Source organism: Molothrus ater, chromosome 1 (assembly GCF_012460135.2).
Source record: "Molothrus ater isolate BHLD 08-10-18 breed brown headed cowbird chromosome 1, BPBGC_Mater_1.1, whole genome shotgun sequence".
Classification (NCBI taxonomy): domain Eukaryota; kingdom Metazoa; phylum Chordata; class Aves; order Passeriformes; family Icteridae; genus Molothrus; species Molothrus ater.
This window is the reverse complement of record NC_050478.2, coordinates 35,680,167-35,696,990: the sequence shown is the minus strand read 5'-3', so window position 1 is coordinate 35,696,990 and position 16,824 is coordinate 35,680,167. Positions and strand designations below refer to the sequence as shown.

Genomic DNA, 16,824 nt, shown 5'->3' with positions numbered 1-16,824 from the left:
GCTTTTTTTGAGTCCATTTTTTCTCTCTGAGAATTGTTTTCCTGTTCTGAGAAATCCATCCTGCTGTCTGGCCTTTCATATTGTATTCTGCTGACTTTCACCTAATGAGAATGCTTACTTGGCTGATGTTTGGGGTTTTTTTCCTGCTGCTGTTGTCACCTCTCCTTGTCTTCCCTTTGTATTCATTGTTCATATTGCTACTTCAGAAAAAATACTAATTTCAATTTCGTTTCTTATTGAATTATTGCATTATTATGCAAAATTAAACTACTGGGGTTGGAACATGAATATGGGGGAGATGTTGTAGTTGATTCAGACTCTAAAATGTTGAAGATCAGGACATCTGTAATTCTATACTATTCTTCCTACTTTTTCTCCTTTATTTTTCAATCTGTGTATATGGGAAACTGTAGCAATTATTGCTGAGTGTTTTCAAAAGTGAGGGGGTTTTGCATTCACTCTGACTTTTTCTCTCTAAGCTGATGGAAACATCAGGTACTGACATGCTGAATGACTCAGACAACAGAGCACCTATAAGTCCACTGCATTTAGCTGTAAGTTCTCAGTTCTTTAGTGATGACAGCTCATCTGGTAGCAGACAGTTGCTGCACAGGTTTATTCATTCTGGATTTTTTCAAAATAAGTTAATAAACAAAATGCAAACATATTTACTAATATTCCTGAATGAGGTATACAGGATGATTTTTGCATTTCACTTGAAATTTGCTTCATGGAACAGCTTTCATGTGGAATCTTCTAATTAAAAGCTGTGCTAATGAAACTTTTATAAGACTTGTTCTATAAGTAATTATGACTTTTTTAATAATTACATTGTTTTACTCTCTTAATTGTTTAGTATGAGAAATGTTTGTCCTCAATACTTTAGGAAAGATTTACACAAGGAGTAGTGTAGGACAGTGATGAAGTTAAAAAATATATATAAAAAAATATAGAAAAATATTCCAAATACAGAGTAACCAGCTCAATGTGTAGCTTTGATCTTTTCACTGAATTTAAAGCAATTGAAAAAACACTCAATACTTTCTGAAAATAGAGTCTCATGCAGTACGTAAATATATATATATATCTACAAAGTAAAAAATAATCTTCGATAGTGGTAAATGAAAGCTATTTCTACTGCATTCTTATTAGAGGTGCTTTTTAAAAAATATTTTGTGTAAAAAGCTAAAAGAAATACTTAAGTTTGCTTATGTTCCTCACTTGACATAATCTGAGGATGATGTAACTACAACATAAAGCGATGAAACATTGTGCAGTAGTCAAAATTCTGGGTTTTATGCAGATTGAAGACAGATGATTTTCTGGGAGTAGTTGCAGTTGCTGACTGAAGGGATAAAACAGGAACAAAACACCAATCTTCTTGCTGAAATTGTGGGGCTTTAAAATTAGTTGTAACTGTTGTAACTACTTATGTGCTGCATCAGTTGCTCTTCTGCATGCTAAAGTAAGGATAGTCTCTTTACAGTTTCATTTATGTAGTTCTGGCAAGAAAGGGAAAAATGTTAAGGATGGGAAAATTGAAGAATTTTCTTATTCTTGTAGGCCTATCATGGCCACCATCAAGCTCTGGAAGTGCTGGTACAGTCACTGCTGGACCTTGATGTGAGGAATAACAATGGGAGGACACCACTGGATCTTGCTGCCTTTAAGGGACACGTGGAATGTGTAGATGTGCTCATTAATCAGGGAGCATCAATCTTGGTGAAAGATTATGTTGTAAAGAGGACCCCAATTCATGCTGCAGGTATGTGCTAGCTACTAACCTCTAAAATTTTGGAATTTGAAGTGTATAATCTGTTTAGAAGTCTCTGTCATTAATGTTCTAAGAAATAGAATTTAGGAACAGAGGATGACTTTCAAGGTAAATGCTGTGCTGAGAAACATGTAGCAAGAGAATTGCAGGCAGGAACCGGGATTAATCCAATAAACCAGTGGAGTCCAAGAGTGCCGTTCCACACTTCCCTCTGGAAGGGTGCATTGTCCTTGTCCATTCAAGTGGCTGTGTTGACAGGTGCAGTGCCATGTCCCTGCTTCTCTCCTCATCTTTCACACAGCCCAAACTGCAGGCCCAAATTTAGAAAGGCAAATTGCGTTGCCTGTCTTGGCAGTAAAATGCTTCTAAAAATGACGGGAGTCTTGGAGAATTTTGGCAGTTTGAGAAGAGACATGAAAACTTACTTTGATTTTTTTCCAAGGATTTAAATGACTCCTGAGCATTTTCAAAATAACAGCAATCCTATGCAGTGTTTTCTTGCTGACTTTCCTAGAAAACATCTCTAGGCCTGCTTTTCTCTGAGTCTAGAATCCACAAGAGTCTTTTTTTTCCCCTTGCATTAAAAATAGGCTTATTAAATTTGACAGTTATAGTAATGGCATTACAGAAGTGTTGCAGTTAAAAAGAGCATTATGTACAAAACATCATCATTCTAACCACTTGATTTGTTGTCCATGAGCACAAGCTGCATTCTTCTATTTGATTGAGCTTTCCTAACTTGTGTTAGCATGTCTGTCAGCTACAGAAACATGAATTGTTGCTGTTCTTTTGTGAGCTGAATACTGCAGCTGTAGGTCAGAAATAATTTCCCTTCCAAGAAGCAATCATTTTATCTTTCATGAGTTGCATTTAAATGAGATTTCTCAATTTTCTGTTTGTTCATTTTCCTTTTTTTTCAACTGCTTGGTTTATTACATCTATGCATTACATTTCCTTCCCCTTTCTAAATGTGATTTCCATTATTTTTTAACTATGTGCACACTACACTTGCTAACAAAATCTGACTATGATTTGCTAGGTATGTGTTTCCCAGTGCCTTAAAACAAGCAAAAATTATGCTAATTCGATACTTTAATGTTCCTTCTTATGTGTGTTGTATAAGCATATATTCCAATTACTTTTAATATATGCAACCTCATTAATATATACATAAAATCTGTTGGCAGTTGATAGTTGGAATCAGTTGTTTCTAACAATTTTCTAGTATTCATACTTAAATTAAGTTATAACAATGGTAAAATTGTACAGTGGGTTTTCAAGCTAATGAGCTTTAGTCTGAGCAGATAGGTTGCCATTCTGTTTGAGCTCTATACTCAAAGGCAATCAATGTAAACCCCATATTTTTATAATGTTTTACAGCTACAAATGGTCATTCAGAATGTTTGCGGCTATTGATAGGAAATGCAGAGCCACAGAATGCAGTGGACATTCAAGATGGAAATGGACAGTGAGTTTAAATTATGGACATTCTGTTCTACACAAGTTATTGCATTTTGTAAAAGAAAAAAACAAATACTTTACAGTAATTATTTTTAACTTATTTTAAAAGGAAATTATTGCAATAAACATGAAGTTGAGAGTGAAAAATGTTCAGCTGGGAGGAAACTAAAATGTGTCTTACTGCCCAGATTCTGAGAAAATGGATTCTAGTTACTTAATCAGGACTTCTGAACTGGGGCATGTTACTTTATTTTCTCAAATCTAAAAAGCAAATGAGTGGAAGGTCATTGATGATGTAAATCTTAACAGTGCTGAGTGGAAGGATAGCAGTTGTTGTGCTTGAGCTGAGTGCTAGTCTGTTAAATTTCCAAGTGTAAATTTCCACTTTATTTCTGTCTCTGCTTAGGACTCCTCTGATGTTGTCAGTTCTCAATGGGCACACCGACTGTGTTTATTCACTCCTTAACAAAGGAGCAAATGTAGATGCCAAAGATAAGTGGGGAAGGACAGCATTACACAGAGGGGTAAGAGAATATTCCCTTTTTTCATTTCCAGTTTTCTACATGCTAATTTCAGATAAAGACTGAATATGTAGTGTTAATTAATGTCTCATTATTCTCATCTTGCGATTTTAATTTTTAATTGTATTTTTAGTTGCATTCAAAAGATGCATTCTGCCTGTTTGCTACCTACCTTCAGAATTCCTTTTGACTTCTACAACCTCCTAATCTTGCTGTAAAGTGTTGACTGGAGAGGTCCTAGAGTAGAGTTTTTTGCTGGGGGGAAGGTAGTGTTAATAGGAGGAAGAAAAGCATGATATGCGCCTCATGCCAAATATTTTGTTTATAGTGTCTGCCAGATAAGACAATTGAATGAGCCCAAGAGATTAGTAGTTCATTCAGTGTTCTTCCAAGAAAATATTCTGACATGAGTATTATAAAATATTGCTATTTTCCTAACAGAATGTCTGGTTTAAGGAATAAAAATAGCGACTTATTTTGCTTATTTTGTTACGCCTTAAAAATGCCAGAATTTGCCTGAGGTTTGCCTGCTTGGGTTCTGCACCTCGGCTTACACACAGGAGTATTTTCAAACTGCCCTTTGCTGTGTCTCTCTCCCAGGCAGTTACTGGGCATGAGGAATGTGTGGAAGCATTGCTCCAACACGGTGCTAAGTCCTTGCTGCGGGACTGTCGGGGCCGCACGCCCATCCACCTGTCAGCGGCGTGCGGCCACATCGGCGTGCTGGGGGCTCTGCTGCAGGCCGCTGCCAGTGGGGATGCAGCCCCTGCCATGGCAGACAACCACGGCTACACATCGCTGCACTGGGCCTGCTACAATGGTAAATGCTTCGAAATGCAGCTCTACATTTAGGTTTTGGTATTGGGGTAGAAGTATTAGTAACTTAATATTCGTACAAAAGCAACATCCTCTTTCAGTTCCTTTCACTGAATGAGAGAAAATGACAGACATGATATCTTTTAGAGGACTGTATTAACAACTAATACATAAGAGATGTTTACTTTTGTCCTACATTTTTGTCATATACTATCTTAGTTTAGTTTTATGTCTCAAGAAGTCTTTAAAGAAATTCAGCATAATACCTTTGAATAGCAATGTGTCGCACACATCCCAAAAAATAACTTTTATAACGAGGAATGGTTTCAGATTAAATCTATATTAAACTTGCTTCATATCAAATATGGTAGGTATAAGAATCATATAAAAGTGATTCAATAAGAATTTTTTTTTCTTCACTGAGACTTTTCATGGATTTGGGAGTGCGGGAGACCTTAAAATGTAGGAAAATCATTCAGCTCCTTTGCTAAAGATTTTGTTCTGTGTGTTCATTTAGAACATTGTAGAAGGTGTTTTTTATTTCATCTCTGAATGACATGATAGAGAAAAATCAAGAAGAGATTAAACCTTCATTTCACCAATTATTGTTAAGTGAATAACTACTGAGCTGATGCAGCTAGGTGATAATTTCAGCTAAATGTAGAACAAAAATAAACCTCAAATGGTGGAGCTGTTTTCATGGAGACAAAGTGATGAATGTACAGAAGAGTTTGCAATGCAGAGGTGTAAAGAATTCAATTAGGTGTTCTGGCTGTTCTTCAGACAGCGTGAGGTACCTTGTAAATTACATAAAGTTTACAGTATTACATGTCAGTTTGATTTTCAGGATTCTAAGAATGTATTGGTTCCTAAATGTTGAATATTCAGCCCTGTTGAATATAACCAGTCTTTCTTTGAAATTTTCAAATACAATACTGCTTAATCTAATTTAGGTACATATTTTTCATTGTAAGCCATAGTTCGACCTTTTCCCTTCTTTTCAATACCTAACTCTTACATTTGTTTTAGGTCACGACAGTTGTGTAGAGCTGCTCCTGGAACAGGAAGTTTTTCAGAAAATGGAAGGAAATTCTTTCAGTCCCTTGCATTGTGCTGTGTAAGGAAGAACAAGATTATTCTTCATAAATTTCATTGCTGTATTTAACAAAAGATTTATCATTCTGTAAATAACAGTCTGTTTAATTCATTTTAGGATAAATGACAATGAAGGTGCTGCAGAAATGTTAATTGATACACTAGGTGGTGGTATTGTAAATTCAACAGATTCAAAAGGAAGGTAAGAGTGCAAATGCAAAGGGAATGTCTGTAATGTCATACAGTGGCTGTGCTAAATTCTTCAGTCATTTGGGGGGTTTGTATTTGCTACTTAACATTAATTCCTCATTCCCCCCTGTTTTATTCTTTAAAGGTTTTTGTTTTATTCTGTGCTAGAAATAAATATTAGATTTTTAAAATTCTGTTCTGATTCAGTAAACATGAATCTACTTTTTATTTTACAGGCGACTTATAGCACGTTTTCAATTTTTTAATTTTGTGGATAGAGCTTTATGCATCTTTTATTTTTTCTGAATCAAATTGTATCTCTATTATAAACTGTGTGGGTGGCATTAGTTGAACCTATAAAGGAACTTTATAAAGGCAGCAGTCACAACTCCAGCAATACTGATTGCAAAGGATCAGTGGGAGAGACTGCAGAGTCTTTTTTATTTGTAGGATCACAGGCAGGGATGCCCCTTTGAATACAGTAGAAAGCATGGCTGAACATGGCCATATTGTCTTTTGATCTGTTGTAGAACACCTCTGCATGCAGCAGCTTTTACAGATCACGTTGAGTGTCTACAGCTTCTGCTTGGTCACAGTGCTCAAGTAAATGCTGTAGATTCTTCTGGGAAAACACCTTTAATGATGGCTGCAGAAAATGGACAGACGAATACAGTTGGTAAAGAGAAAGCTTTATGTATTTCTGCTCTTAGCTCTGTTAATCTTACTTTGGGTGAAGTAGCCTTACAGTTCATGTTCTTGTGAATGTATTTTGCCAAAATTCTGTTTTCATTTTGCTGTTTGATTTTAAGGAATATGCTTTTAGTTAATAAAAGTCTTTATTTCCCAGAGGTGCTGGTTAGCAGTGCTAAGGCTGATCTGACTTTGCAAGACAATTCTAAGAACACAGCACTCCATTTGGCTTGCAGCAAGGTGTGTGCACAGTCTGACTTATCAGTGCTGAGCTTTGTGTTATCAAACACTCTTTGAAAGTATTGTTACTTTGAGAAAACACTCAAAGCAATTTGTGAAGAATATTTGTTATGTGACAGATGTCTGTTCTGTGTTAAGGGTCATGAAACTAGTGCCTTGTTAATCCTGGAGAAGATTACAGATAGAAACCTCATCAACGCCACCAACGCAGCCTTGCAAACGTACGTATCAGCAGGGAGCGTGTCTGAGAGATGAATTCTTGGTGTGCATCTTGCTCATAAAGAGGAATATTTTTCAGATTTTTTTTCAAACTCATTGAATTTAAACTGTTAATAGGTACCAAGAGTTGAACCAATTTGGAATTGAAAGGGTGTTTTGCTCATACTTACAGCTCTGGATGGTTTTTTTTTCTTGTGGGTGAATAGGATGATAAATAAAACTTGTGATTCATGTGTGGAGTTACTGCAATCCACTGAGATTACCTGTAAACTGAGGTTTTTCTATTTTAAAAATTTTCCAGTTTTTCAATTAAAAATCACTTCATTTAACAACTTGAGGCAAACTAAGACTTGGTCTTCAAAGATAGCTACTTAAAAAAAAAATAACTGCCTGAAGTGTGCTTTTATTCTTCAGCATGCTTTCTGTTTCATGTTTCAAGGGTGAAGCGTTATTGTCTATTAAATGTCATGGAGAATACACTCTTCTTCAACCTTCCTGAAGAAGGTCTCTCAAATAGAATTAAACCTATTTGGTTAGCCTAAATCACAAGGAAACCGTAGAAATGTGTGGTATGTCATACCAATCAAGATGGGCTACTAAACTCTTCTGCATTTTTTTCCTTTTGGAGAATGGGTTTGTGTTCAGGGGATACTTGGCACACAATGTGTAGCTGAGTTATGCATATGAATTATTAGACTGCTTCAGTAACGATATCACAGACCATTTAGGAAAAAAAAAGCCAAAAAAACACCAAAAAACACCTTACACTGGAACTTGTAAGCAACTCACATATTATTCTGGCCTTACATCCCTTCTGAAATCTTGCCATATTCAAGCTCATACAGTGCTTCCAAGTATTCCCTGAGACCTGCTTGAATTAAGGAGTTAGAATAGTAAGAATTCTTCTTTTGCTTTTGCTGCTCACCATGGTGCACCTCAGGCAGCATGAAATAACCAGAAAGCAGGAAAGGATTGATTGCCTCATTTCTGGCTTTAAACAAGGATGTCTTGGGAGAAGGAAAAGCAAAAAGGAGATGGGAACAGATGTGGGAAAGTATGCTACCACAGGCTCATGTAATTCCACCCACATGCCTTGGCTCAAATAGTTTGATCAAGAGATATCATGGGATAAAATAGGTACACATTTGTACCTCTATAAAGTGTTTATATAAATTGCAAGGTTTTAACCATTGTTTAAATAATACTGCTTTAGCAAACATTTAATAACTAAATTGAATTTCTGAACAGCTTAAACAAAGTCCTTCTTTGTGGCAAGATAAGCATTAAAATTGTTGGTATCTACATTAAAATTATTTTAATTACAGTACATTTTTCAGTATATCTGTGGTAATTCTTGCATTTTTTAATACTTTAATGTAAGTACCATAGATACAGCTGCTCCTGTTTGTATCTTTTGCATTTCTGATATATAAGTAAGGCATTTGTTTCCAGCTTATAGTTAATTCAAACAACTTCAGCAATCTTAGAATGAATGAAGAGCAATATAAAGCAGAAGGGAAGTAAGCCGATAATTCTGTTTCCTGCTGCGTGATAGTAAGGTTTTATTGAAGCCAATGGGAACCAATTTTGAAAAACTGTTGCATTTGAAAAAGATCTAATTAGAATATTTGAGATAAAGCTACACTTTCCTTTATAGAGCAAATCAACACAAAATTGATTTATGGTTAGTAGTTTGAGGTTTTGAAAAGTAATCTGCTTTTCTTGCTGCATGCATTATACTGTGAAATATTTTTTCATCTCTAATCATAATGGAATATAGTGGTTTCTAGAAGGCAGATTGATGAAGTGCTTCTGCATCTCTTAGGGATATTTACATGTAGCAGCAAAGGGCTGCCATTCTGCTGTAGAGCTCCAGTGAGTGATGGCAGTGATATGCAGTTACTCTCACATGTGACAGTATCTGTTACAGCAGTTGAGTGGGGGATTTATCAGCAGTAGGGTGCCAAGTGTTTCTGACTTTTTAGCATGATAAAGTCCATAAGCAGGCACATCTTTACTAGCAGCTGCTTCCTCCCTGTGTGCTGCCATGGAAAGAAGAAAGTTCACAACTGGTATTTTAGAGTTTCTTTGCAATAAGAAAAGAGATTTGCTGAGTTTCCCTTCTTAGTTATTACATCTACAATATTTGTATAATGTGTAAATAACATAGAAGTATAATATTACATTTAACTAGATGCAAGCTACCTATCTACTTCATTACTTGTTCTAAGGTTTATATAAGAGTTTGCTTGTCTTCACAGACCTCTGCATGTTGCTGCTCGAAATGGACTAACGGTTGTAGTTCAAGAGCTTTTAGGGAAGGGAGCAAGTGTACTTGCTGTAGATGAAAATGGTAAGAAAAATCTAACTTTGTTTTCCTGTAAGGAACTGTGGTTCTAAACTCAACTCCTTGAAAAACAGTAACTCTGGAAACTACAGATAAGCCTTGCAGTAGGTTGCCCTCACACAAAAAAATGTGTTGCTGGTGGATCATTTTAGCAAAGCAGCAGAAGTAGGGAGAGTGAAAACTTTCAGAATGATGCAGGTCACAGCACAGAAAAGTTTGGCTTGCATTTGTAGTTCTATGATGCTCTATAAAAGTAGTTTTATGATGCACCTATAAATGCACTAGCTTTGGCATACCAAAAATGGTCAGAAAAACATAATGCTCAAAGTAAAATATAACTTTCAGCTGTTAAGCTGGATTGAATTGCTATTTGTTTTGTCACAGTAGGTATATTGGTGTTAGCTTTTAAAAGCTAGTATGATTTACAGCTCACAGTTACTGCTCTCAAGCTTCTGGCTCTTCAGAGTTTTTGGCACTTAGAAGTAAGAAGTAACTGCTTTATCACGATAATAAATCCTGCATCTTGTAAAACAAAAGAAAATTAGACTTACTGACTTACATATTTTCATGTAAGATATTTGTGGTCCTCTAAAGCTGGGCTTTTGAAAGTGTAAGGCTCTGTCACTTATGCCATAAAAGCAGTAGCCGGGATTTGGGGAGGGGTGAAGCAATGGATTGTTTGCTTTTTTTACTTTGTTTGGGTTTGTTTGTTATTTTTTATTCCAAAAGTGATGTGCCTAATTAATAGTTCTAATTATATTTCCAGATTGGAAATTTTTTCCTCTTTTAATGTTCACTGTGAATTTTCTCTGTGTGTTTCTCAAATTACACCCTTAAAGTAACATGGGTGACTTAAAGATCATTCCTTGCCTAAAATAGGGCACAAGAATAAGTGCTAAAAGAAACTCCCTCAAATGAAAAGATTGAAAGATATATCTTTTTTTTTTATTTTTGCTTCTCATCACATGTATGCTGACTGGAGACATTTGCATTTTTGTGGGCTTCTCATATACAGGCAGCCAGTCCCTTGTTAGGATGGATCTTCGACATAACAGAGGAAAACATTTGTATCAAAGTACCCTGGCAGCCTGGGGATCTAAAATTCTTCTTTTTTATTCTGCTCACATTTTAAATTTTAAAGTAAGTCTGAGCACTATCTAATATTTTTCCTCACTGTGGTTCTTTCTAATAGCAGTTGCTTTGTTTATAAAATTTTAAGCAGCCTTGAGACTATATCAAGCAGCCTTGATGGATTCTTTTTCTGACTGAAGAAATAGGCAGTGGAATATTTTGGATCACAACACTGACATTCCCTTACTTCAGCGTAGTCCAGATAAGTTCAGTGATCTGCCAAACAAGATTGGCATTTCATACAGAGTTAGATGATAAGAGAGTTTAATTTTAGTTTTAGAAAGTTGTAGTGTTTTACATGGAATCTGTCTTGGTTCCTTATATGGAACATGTAACCAGCAGAGCCTCAGCTGTTATGGAGCGTTGATCCACTTTTTGTTTTTGAATTTGTCCTTTCTGTAAAAGCTACATTGACTTTTTGCAAGCAGTCTCTATTTGTATCTATAGCTGTATAAATTGAGTCCTCTGCTGCTATATCTGAGCATTATTGAAAAACATGAGCTTTGAAAAAAAACAGCATCACTCCAGTTACCTGCATTTCAGTTTATAAATAGTTAATAAGATTTTTAAAACTCTGAATTTGAAGTCACACTGCTTTTGTCATAGAGCATCTCTTAAAATGGTGAGATCATTTTTGTTTAAGAACTAATGTCAGTAGAAAAAATTTAATCCTCTTGGTTCTTAATAGATTAAATGCAGCTGAAACAGAAAATTAACTTTCCAGTACACTTCCCCAAAGTGGTTGTGTTGAGGGTTCATTCTCAGCTCTGTATCAGTTCTTATTCAAATTTCTTTTTTTCCCCCATTTTTCTGCACCAGTCATGATGAAACTGCCATCACCTTCATCTACAAAATTCTGTTGAATTGGACATTATTAATGCAAATTTGCCCATCTTAAATGAAATTATTGGCTTTTTCTTTCATTTGATACTATATGAAGTTTTGTCACTCAATCAACGTTTCAGGAGGGGTTTTTTGTGTGTTTTGTTTTGTAGTGGGTTTTTTTTTTTCCCTGAGTATTTAACTTGTATTTTCGTTTATATTGAAGATGTCCAGTTTTCTGGAAGGAATTTTTCTGCAAGTTGTTATAAGATGACTTCTGCCTCAGACTCTCATCTCTTTCCCAGTGCTAATACCTCATTCAGTTGATCTTGAGAACTCTCATTGCACTGACCACATCACCAAGCCTCTGATTTTCCTCTAGACGCCTTCCTGGCAACTTTCAAGCTCCAGGGGAGGGAGCAGCTCTGCATTTGGGCAAGGGGAGCCTCAGCCTTAAGTCAGTGTCCATCATGCAGACCCTTGTTTTTTGTTGTGCAAGGATGCTGCCCCAATTCACTCTACTTCTATTGCCCCATCTACAAATGAAGATAGTAAATATTTTGTTGTCGTTGTTCTGTGAAGCCTTACACAGGTACAAGTTCAGATTATGAGGACCATTACAGGAGAGCTGAGTTAAGAGTATTTCAGTGGAGTCAGTTCATTTACCAACATCATCTTCAAGTGAAATATAAAGTATTTATATCTGCTGTTTCCCTGGCTTATGAATTATCACTCTGCAGTTAAGTGACATAAAATTACAATTTGTTCTTATAAATTTGAATTTCATATAGTGGAGTTAATATAAGTTAATGTGGTGGAGGACACAGATGTCAGTCTTCTGTGGTGTAAGCAGTTACTTCATCTTGCTATGTCTTAGGCAGGAATAAAACTGGGGTAATTCATTCCTGCTTATGAAAGCCAGGAGCTCGAGACCTACAATTGTGTATTAATTATAAACACAGTTTTTAGAGAACAGAGAACTTTTAACAGAAGCAAGTATTTTGTTTAATCCTTACATTGACCTTTTTATGATGAACTGGGATGCACTGCTCCAGAAGGAACATGAGTATTCAAGACCCTAGAAGTCTTTAAAAGGGGGGAGGGGGGAAGGGGTCAAACAAACAAACAAATAAAACCCTTAAAATAGCAGATGACTGCTTGTTTTTCTTCTTTGAACTTTTATCAAGTCACATTAGTGAAAGGAATGGTATTGAATATGACCAGCTTTAATAAACTTTGTGTGTCATCTTACCTTCATACAACCTCCAGCAACCATAGATATAAATGGTGTGCATCTGAGTATCAGTTCTGAGCCTTCTGTTCTGCCTTACATGCCTGAAATGCAGTCATGATCCAGGTGTGGCGAGCCCTGGCCCTTGCTTCTGAATCCTCTCAAAATGTATCTCTTCTGCAGACTGTCACTGTTAACTCTGAGCTGTTTAAGTGCTGTGGTACCTTACTAACAATGAAACCATCCGCTGCGCTGCACTTCTGTACGGCCCTATCGCATGGTCAGCTGGTGCGTTCTGTGCTTGACTTCTCTGTGTTTCCTTGGATTGTGTGCTCCTTTGGGCAGGGACTCTTGTCTTGCTCTGTTCAAAGCATCAAGCACAAGGTCTGTCCTGAGTGAAAAATAGTTCAACTGTCTTGAGTGAAAAATAGCTCAATAGACTGTCCCCTGCTTGCTGTTTTCTTAATTTCTAGCTATAGTTATTTTCCACAATGTGATTGCTGGTTTAATACGTATGTGCAGTTGTACAATACAATAACTGCTCCTGAGCTCTATCCTAAAACTTGATCTGGACCTACTTCTAAAATAAATATGATTCCTTTGAAGTAGTTGAAACACTTGCTGGTAGAATGAAGATTGCCTTGTTTTCCCTGCCTTCCTAAAGTCTGGATAGACGTCTATCATGCACTTTGTGTTAAAGCCATCCATTATTTACAATTACTTGGGTGCTTTTTACTTGGATGTTGTACACCTTGAACTTGTGGACTATGAGGTAGTGCAGGACTTCAGACTCCCAAATGTACCTGAATATGAATCTTCCTGTTGAGCTCATTGTGGACATTTCTGTCCCACAGAGTGAGAGATGCTGCAGGGTGGAGCCAGGGAGGGGAACTTGTCCTGCTCTTGGCATCAGAATTAGCTGTGATCTGTGGTGGTACTTAGGAGACTGCCCTGCTTTTAGAGCTGCCAGTGGCACCAGCAAGGACAGTCCTTGGTGCTGTAGATGCACCGAGACCTGTGCCAGAACTCATCCTCAGGTGCCATCCGATGGCTAAGCCTGAGACAGGAGCAGTGCACGGATCTCTGCTGAGGAGAATTTGAAGCATTTTTCTTGACATTGAATGAATAGAGGCAAGTACACAGAGAAGGGGAAGCTGCAGAAGGAACAATGGTGGAGGATTATTAGAGCCACAGAAACCCAGAAGAGATGTCACAGCTACGTGACTTGACTGCAAATCATTCCACAGCCCGAGACCTCCTGCATTTGGGGGTTGTCACAGCAGCAATGCCTGGCAGAAGTTTGGTTGGACCAGTTGGGCAACCAAGTGGTCTCCCTGCAAGTTCTAGCCTGCTAACCCAGCTGGCATTTACTCAAACTTCTCTGGATTTCTTAATTGATACCATGCAAATAGAAATCAGGCATTGGCTTTATAATTTATATTATTGTATATTGTAATGAAGTATATTACACTATTGTGATGAAGTAATTACACTCTGCCTTTTCAATTGACTGGCCTTGATCCTTTAGCCAGCTTGTTACTGAGATAACAGTAGTGTTATTGAAGTGCCTGTCTGTGATGAACAGCTATGGTGGAGATTCTGGATGAAGAAATGTTTGAGCTGTAGTTTGTGCAGTAGCTCTTTAGTGAATGCTCTCTATCCTTACTAGCTGCTTTTAGTTGTCTGTCCTCAGCCAGGTGACTTCCTCACCATTTTCAGATCTGGGCTTTTCTCACTGGCCTAGAGTGTTTGGCTCTGCTTAACAAAGCAATTACATCTTTTTTGCAAAGCCCAATAATTTCAAGATTGTTTTTGTAATGCGAAGTTTAAAAATACTAATTGATAATGCATTTATTTCATTTTTTTGGTTTTTTAAACAGTGCGGAGCTAAGCAATGTAAAATACCTTTACAGCTGAAAGATTGTATGAACTTGGAGAAATTTGTACTTTGTGTTTATTTTAAATGAAGGTTTTGTTTTCTCTCGCTTCGTAGGTTACACGCCGGCTTTGGCCTGCGCGCCCAACAAGGACGTGGCCGATTGCCTGGCTCTCATCCTGGCCACCATGATGCCTGTTTCATCGAGCAGCACATTGCCCGCCCTCACCTTCAATGCCATTAATCATTACACCAACACCTCAAAAACTGTCACCTTCGACTCCTTGCCAATCATGAGGAGTGACCACAGCTCCTACTGTACTTTCAACAACATTGGCAGGGAAGGTGGCTACCCCTACACAGAAGAAGACGAGCTCAATGACTCAGATTCTGAGACCTATTAGAAGATGCTTTTTGTAGGTCTGAGTGAACCCTCATGCTGGAAGGTCAGACTCGTGCTATGAGAAAGCTGTTGCTGTTTGAATATAGAAGGAGGACACACCTTTGAGAAGATGTTTTTTATTGTGGTTACATATAAAAAAATCTGTGAGATTCTAGGAAGATTTTTAAGAGCATATTTTGCAGAAGAAGCATAAATTCTTGAATAAGTACTTTGAATTCATGGCAAAAAAAAAAAATAAAGAATGTCAAAACTGTTTTATTTAACTGTATTCTACCATTCTGTTTCTGGTGCCGGGAGTAATTCCTGCAGACTGGGCACCCAACTTGGTGTAAATGAACAAGACAAAGGATTTAGATGCTAGATTCAGATGCTCTCAATAAACCTAAAACCATTTTGAAGGCAATAAATGAGTTTGGTACAGTAGGCATTGTTTGTGCTGCAAATTGCCAAAGGACCAAATAACTTAAAGATTTTTTTAATTAAATGCGTTTTTGTGAAAACTGGAATAGGTTATTTGAGAAGTTATTTCAACCAAACCTTAATTACTTCTGGAAAAGAAGCGTAGATTTGGGTTTAAATGTTGAATTTTATTTTTTTTTAATCATCTGAAAGCCTTCCGACACTATTAAATGTACCATAAAAGAAAGCAGATGTGCTTTTAAGTTTTATTTTTTTTTTCTTTTAGGTGAAATGAAAATGATCTGACATACTTTTATAATACTAAAATTAAACCAGCTAACAAGGTGAAGTCAGGGTGAAAAATGTACAGTGTAATAAGGGAAGGAAGGGGTGGGAGATGTGGGAGGGAAGAAGTAATTGTTGCACAGTTACAGATTTTTTTTTAACTTTTGGGTTTTGGATGGAATTTTTCTTAATTTAAAAATACATTAATAACTTGCAAACTATGAAACTGCATAAAAAATTGAATTGAAATGTCTTGATAACCCTGTTGTGACTAAGAGTTCTTTTCAGTAATTTATCTACTTCCTTACATCATAAAATTGTATGTAAGATTAAAATTGTATATCCCTGTCACTTTTTTTTTAATCCCAGATTAACGGGGCGGGGGGGGGGGAGGGAGGAGGGGAGGTGAATTTAAAAGTATATTTCCCTATTAGAGAAAAAAGTACAGTGTCTGGTCTGTGGGAAGAGCTGTGTATCTTTGTTGTGCTACATTTAGAAAATAAACAGCAGAAACAGGTCCCTGTAATGTAGTTCAGACCTGCCCATTTTTTTTTTTTTATTTATAACAGACTACTGTGGTTTTTTTAATTGCCTGAAGAATGAAAAACTGACATAAGTAAGCTGAAGTTTTGTCTGTTAAATATGAATTTACTTTATTTGGCTCTGCTTTAACTATAACTGTTACTTTTCAAGTGAATTTGTTTATGTACATGCAAGGAATCCTTGCGTGTCCTGGCAAAGTACAAATAAATTACTACAAACTGATTCCAATTTCATTTTTATCCTTTTTTTGTATTGTGAAACTGGAAATCTTTGATATTGTAAATTAACAGCTGCTTTTCTGAACATAGTGTGGAAACATGGGACAATATTTTGATCTATTTGATAATTTTGTGGGGTTTTTGAAGAATTAATGACCATGTACATAGAAATAGTGACTGCTTGAATACTGTATTTACCTGCACTCTTTCAGTACTTCAAGATTCCTGTATATTTTACAGAGTATAATAAAACCCAAATGTGAGTTCTACTAATGAATAATTTATTTGTATGTACTAAGAATTAAAAACAAATTCTCTTGTCAAGCTGTTGAAGTTTATAAAATCTTCACGAAGATTTGCCAGCATTTTAATTCTAAAGCAAAGGTGAGCTACTTAAAATAATTTTGAATATTACTTCATTATTCCTTTAGGCTTCCTTATAATTACTGCTTTCTTAACATTTGTGCCTGTGTTCATTGTTTATCTGTGAGCAGAGTTAGAGGACTTCAGGGAAGTGGTGATTTCTGTGCTCTCTTCCCTCTGAATCTCCCAGGTGTGTGGCTC

The 16,824-nt window shown here is 36.5% G+C and overlaps 1 protein-coding gene across 4 annotated transcripts in view; it reads left to right on the top strand.

The window, feature by feature from the left end:
• Positions 1–16,529, top strand: part of ANKRD28 (ankyrin repeat domain 28) — a 120,170-nt gene extending 103,641 nt beyond the window's left edge. For 3 of the 4 annotated variants that reach the window (XM_036400088.1, XM_036400079.2, XM_036400069.2), the window contains exons 17-28: positions 480–554; positions 1,564–1,765; positions 3,155–3,242; positions 3,642–3,759; positions 4,357–4,576; positions 5,602–5,689; positions 5,786–5,869; positions 6,387–6,532; positions 6,704–6,786; positions 6,925–7,007; positions 9,267–9,358; positions 14,530–16,529. In XM_036400088.1, coding sequence (XP_036255981.1) covers positions 480–554; positions 1,564–1,765; positions 3,155–3,242; positions 3,642–3,759; positions 4,357–4,576; positions 5,602–5,689; positions 5,786–5,869; positions 6,387–6,532; positions 6,704–6,786; positions 6,925–7,007; positions 9,267–9,358; positions 14,530–14,816 — 1,566 coding nt within the window. In that variant the 3' untranslated portion in view covers positions 14,817–16,529. Of the gene's footprint in view, positions 1–479; positions 555–1,563; positions 1,766–3,154; positions 3,243–3,641; positions 3,760–4,356; positions 4,577–5,601; positions 5,690–5,785; positions 5,870–6,386; positions 6,533–6,703; positions 6,787–6,924; positions 7,008–9,266; positions 9,359–12,719; positions 12,825–14,529 lie in introns of all 4 variants that reach the window. The other variant, XR_004981758.2, reaches the window with a different exon arrangement.
• The last annotated feature ends 295 nt before the right edge of the window (positions 16,530–16,824 follow it).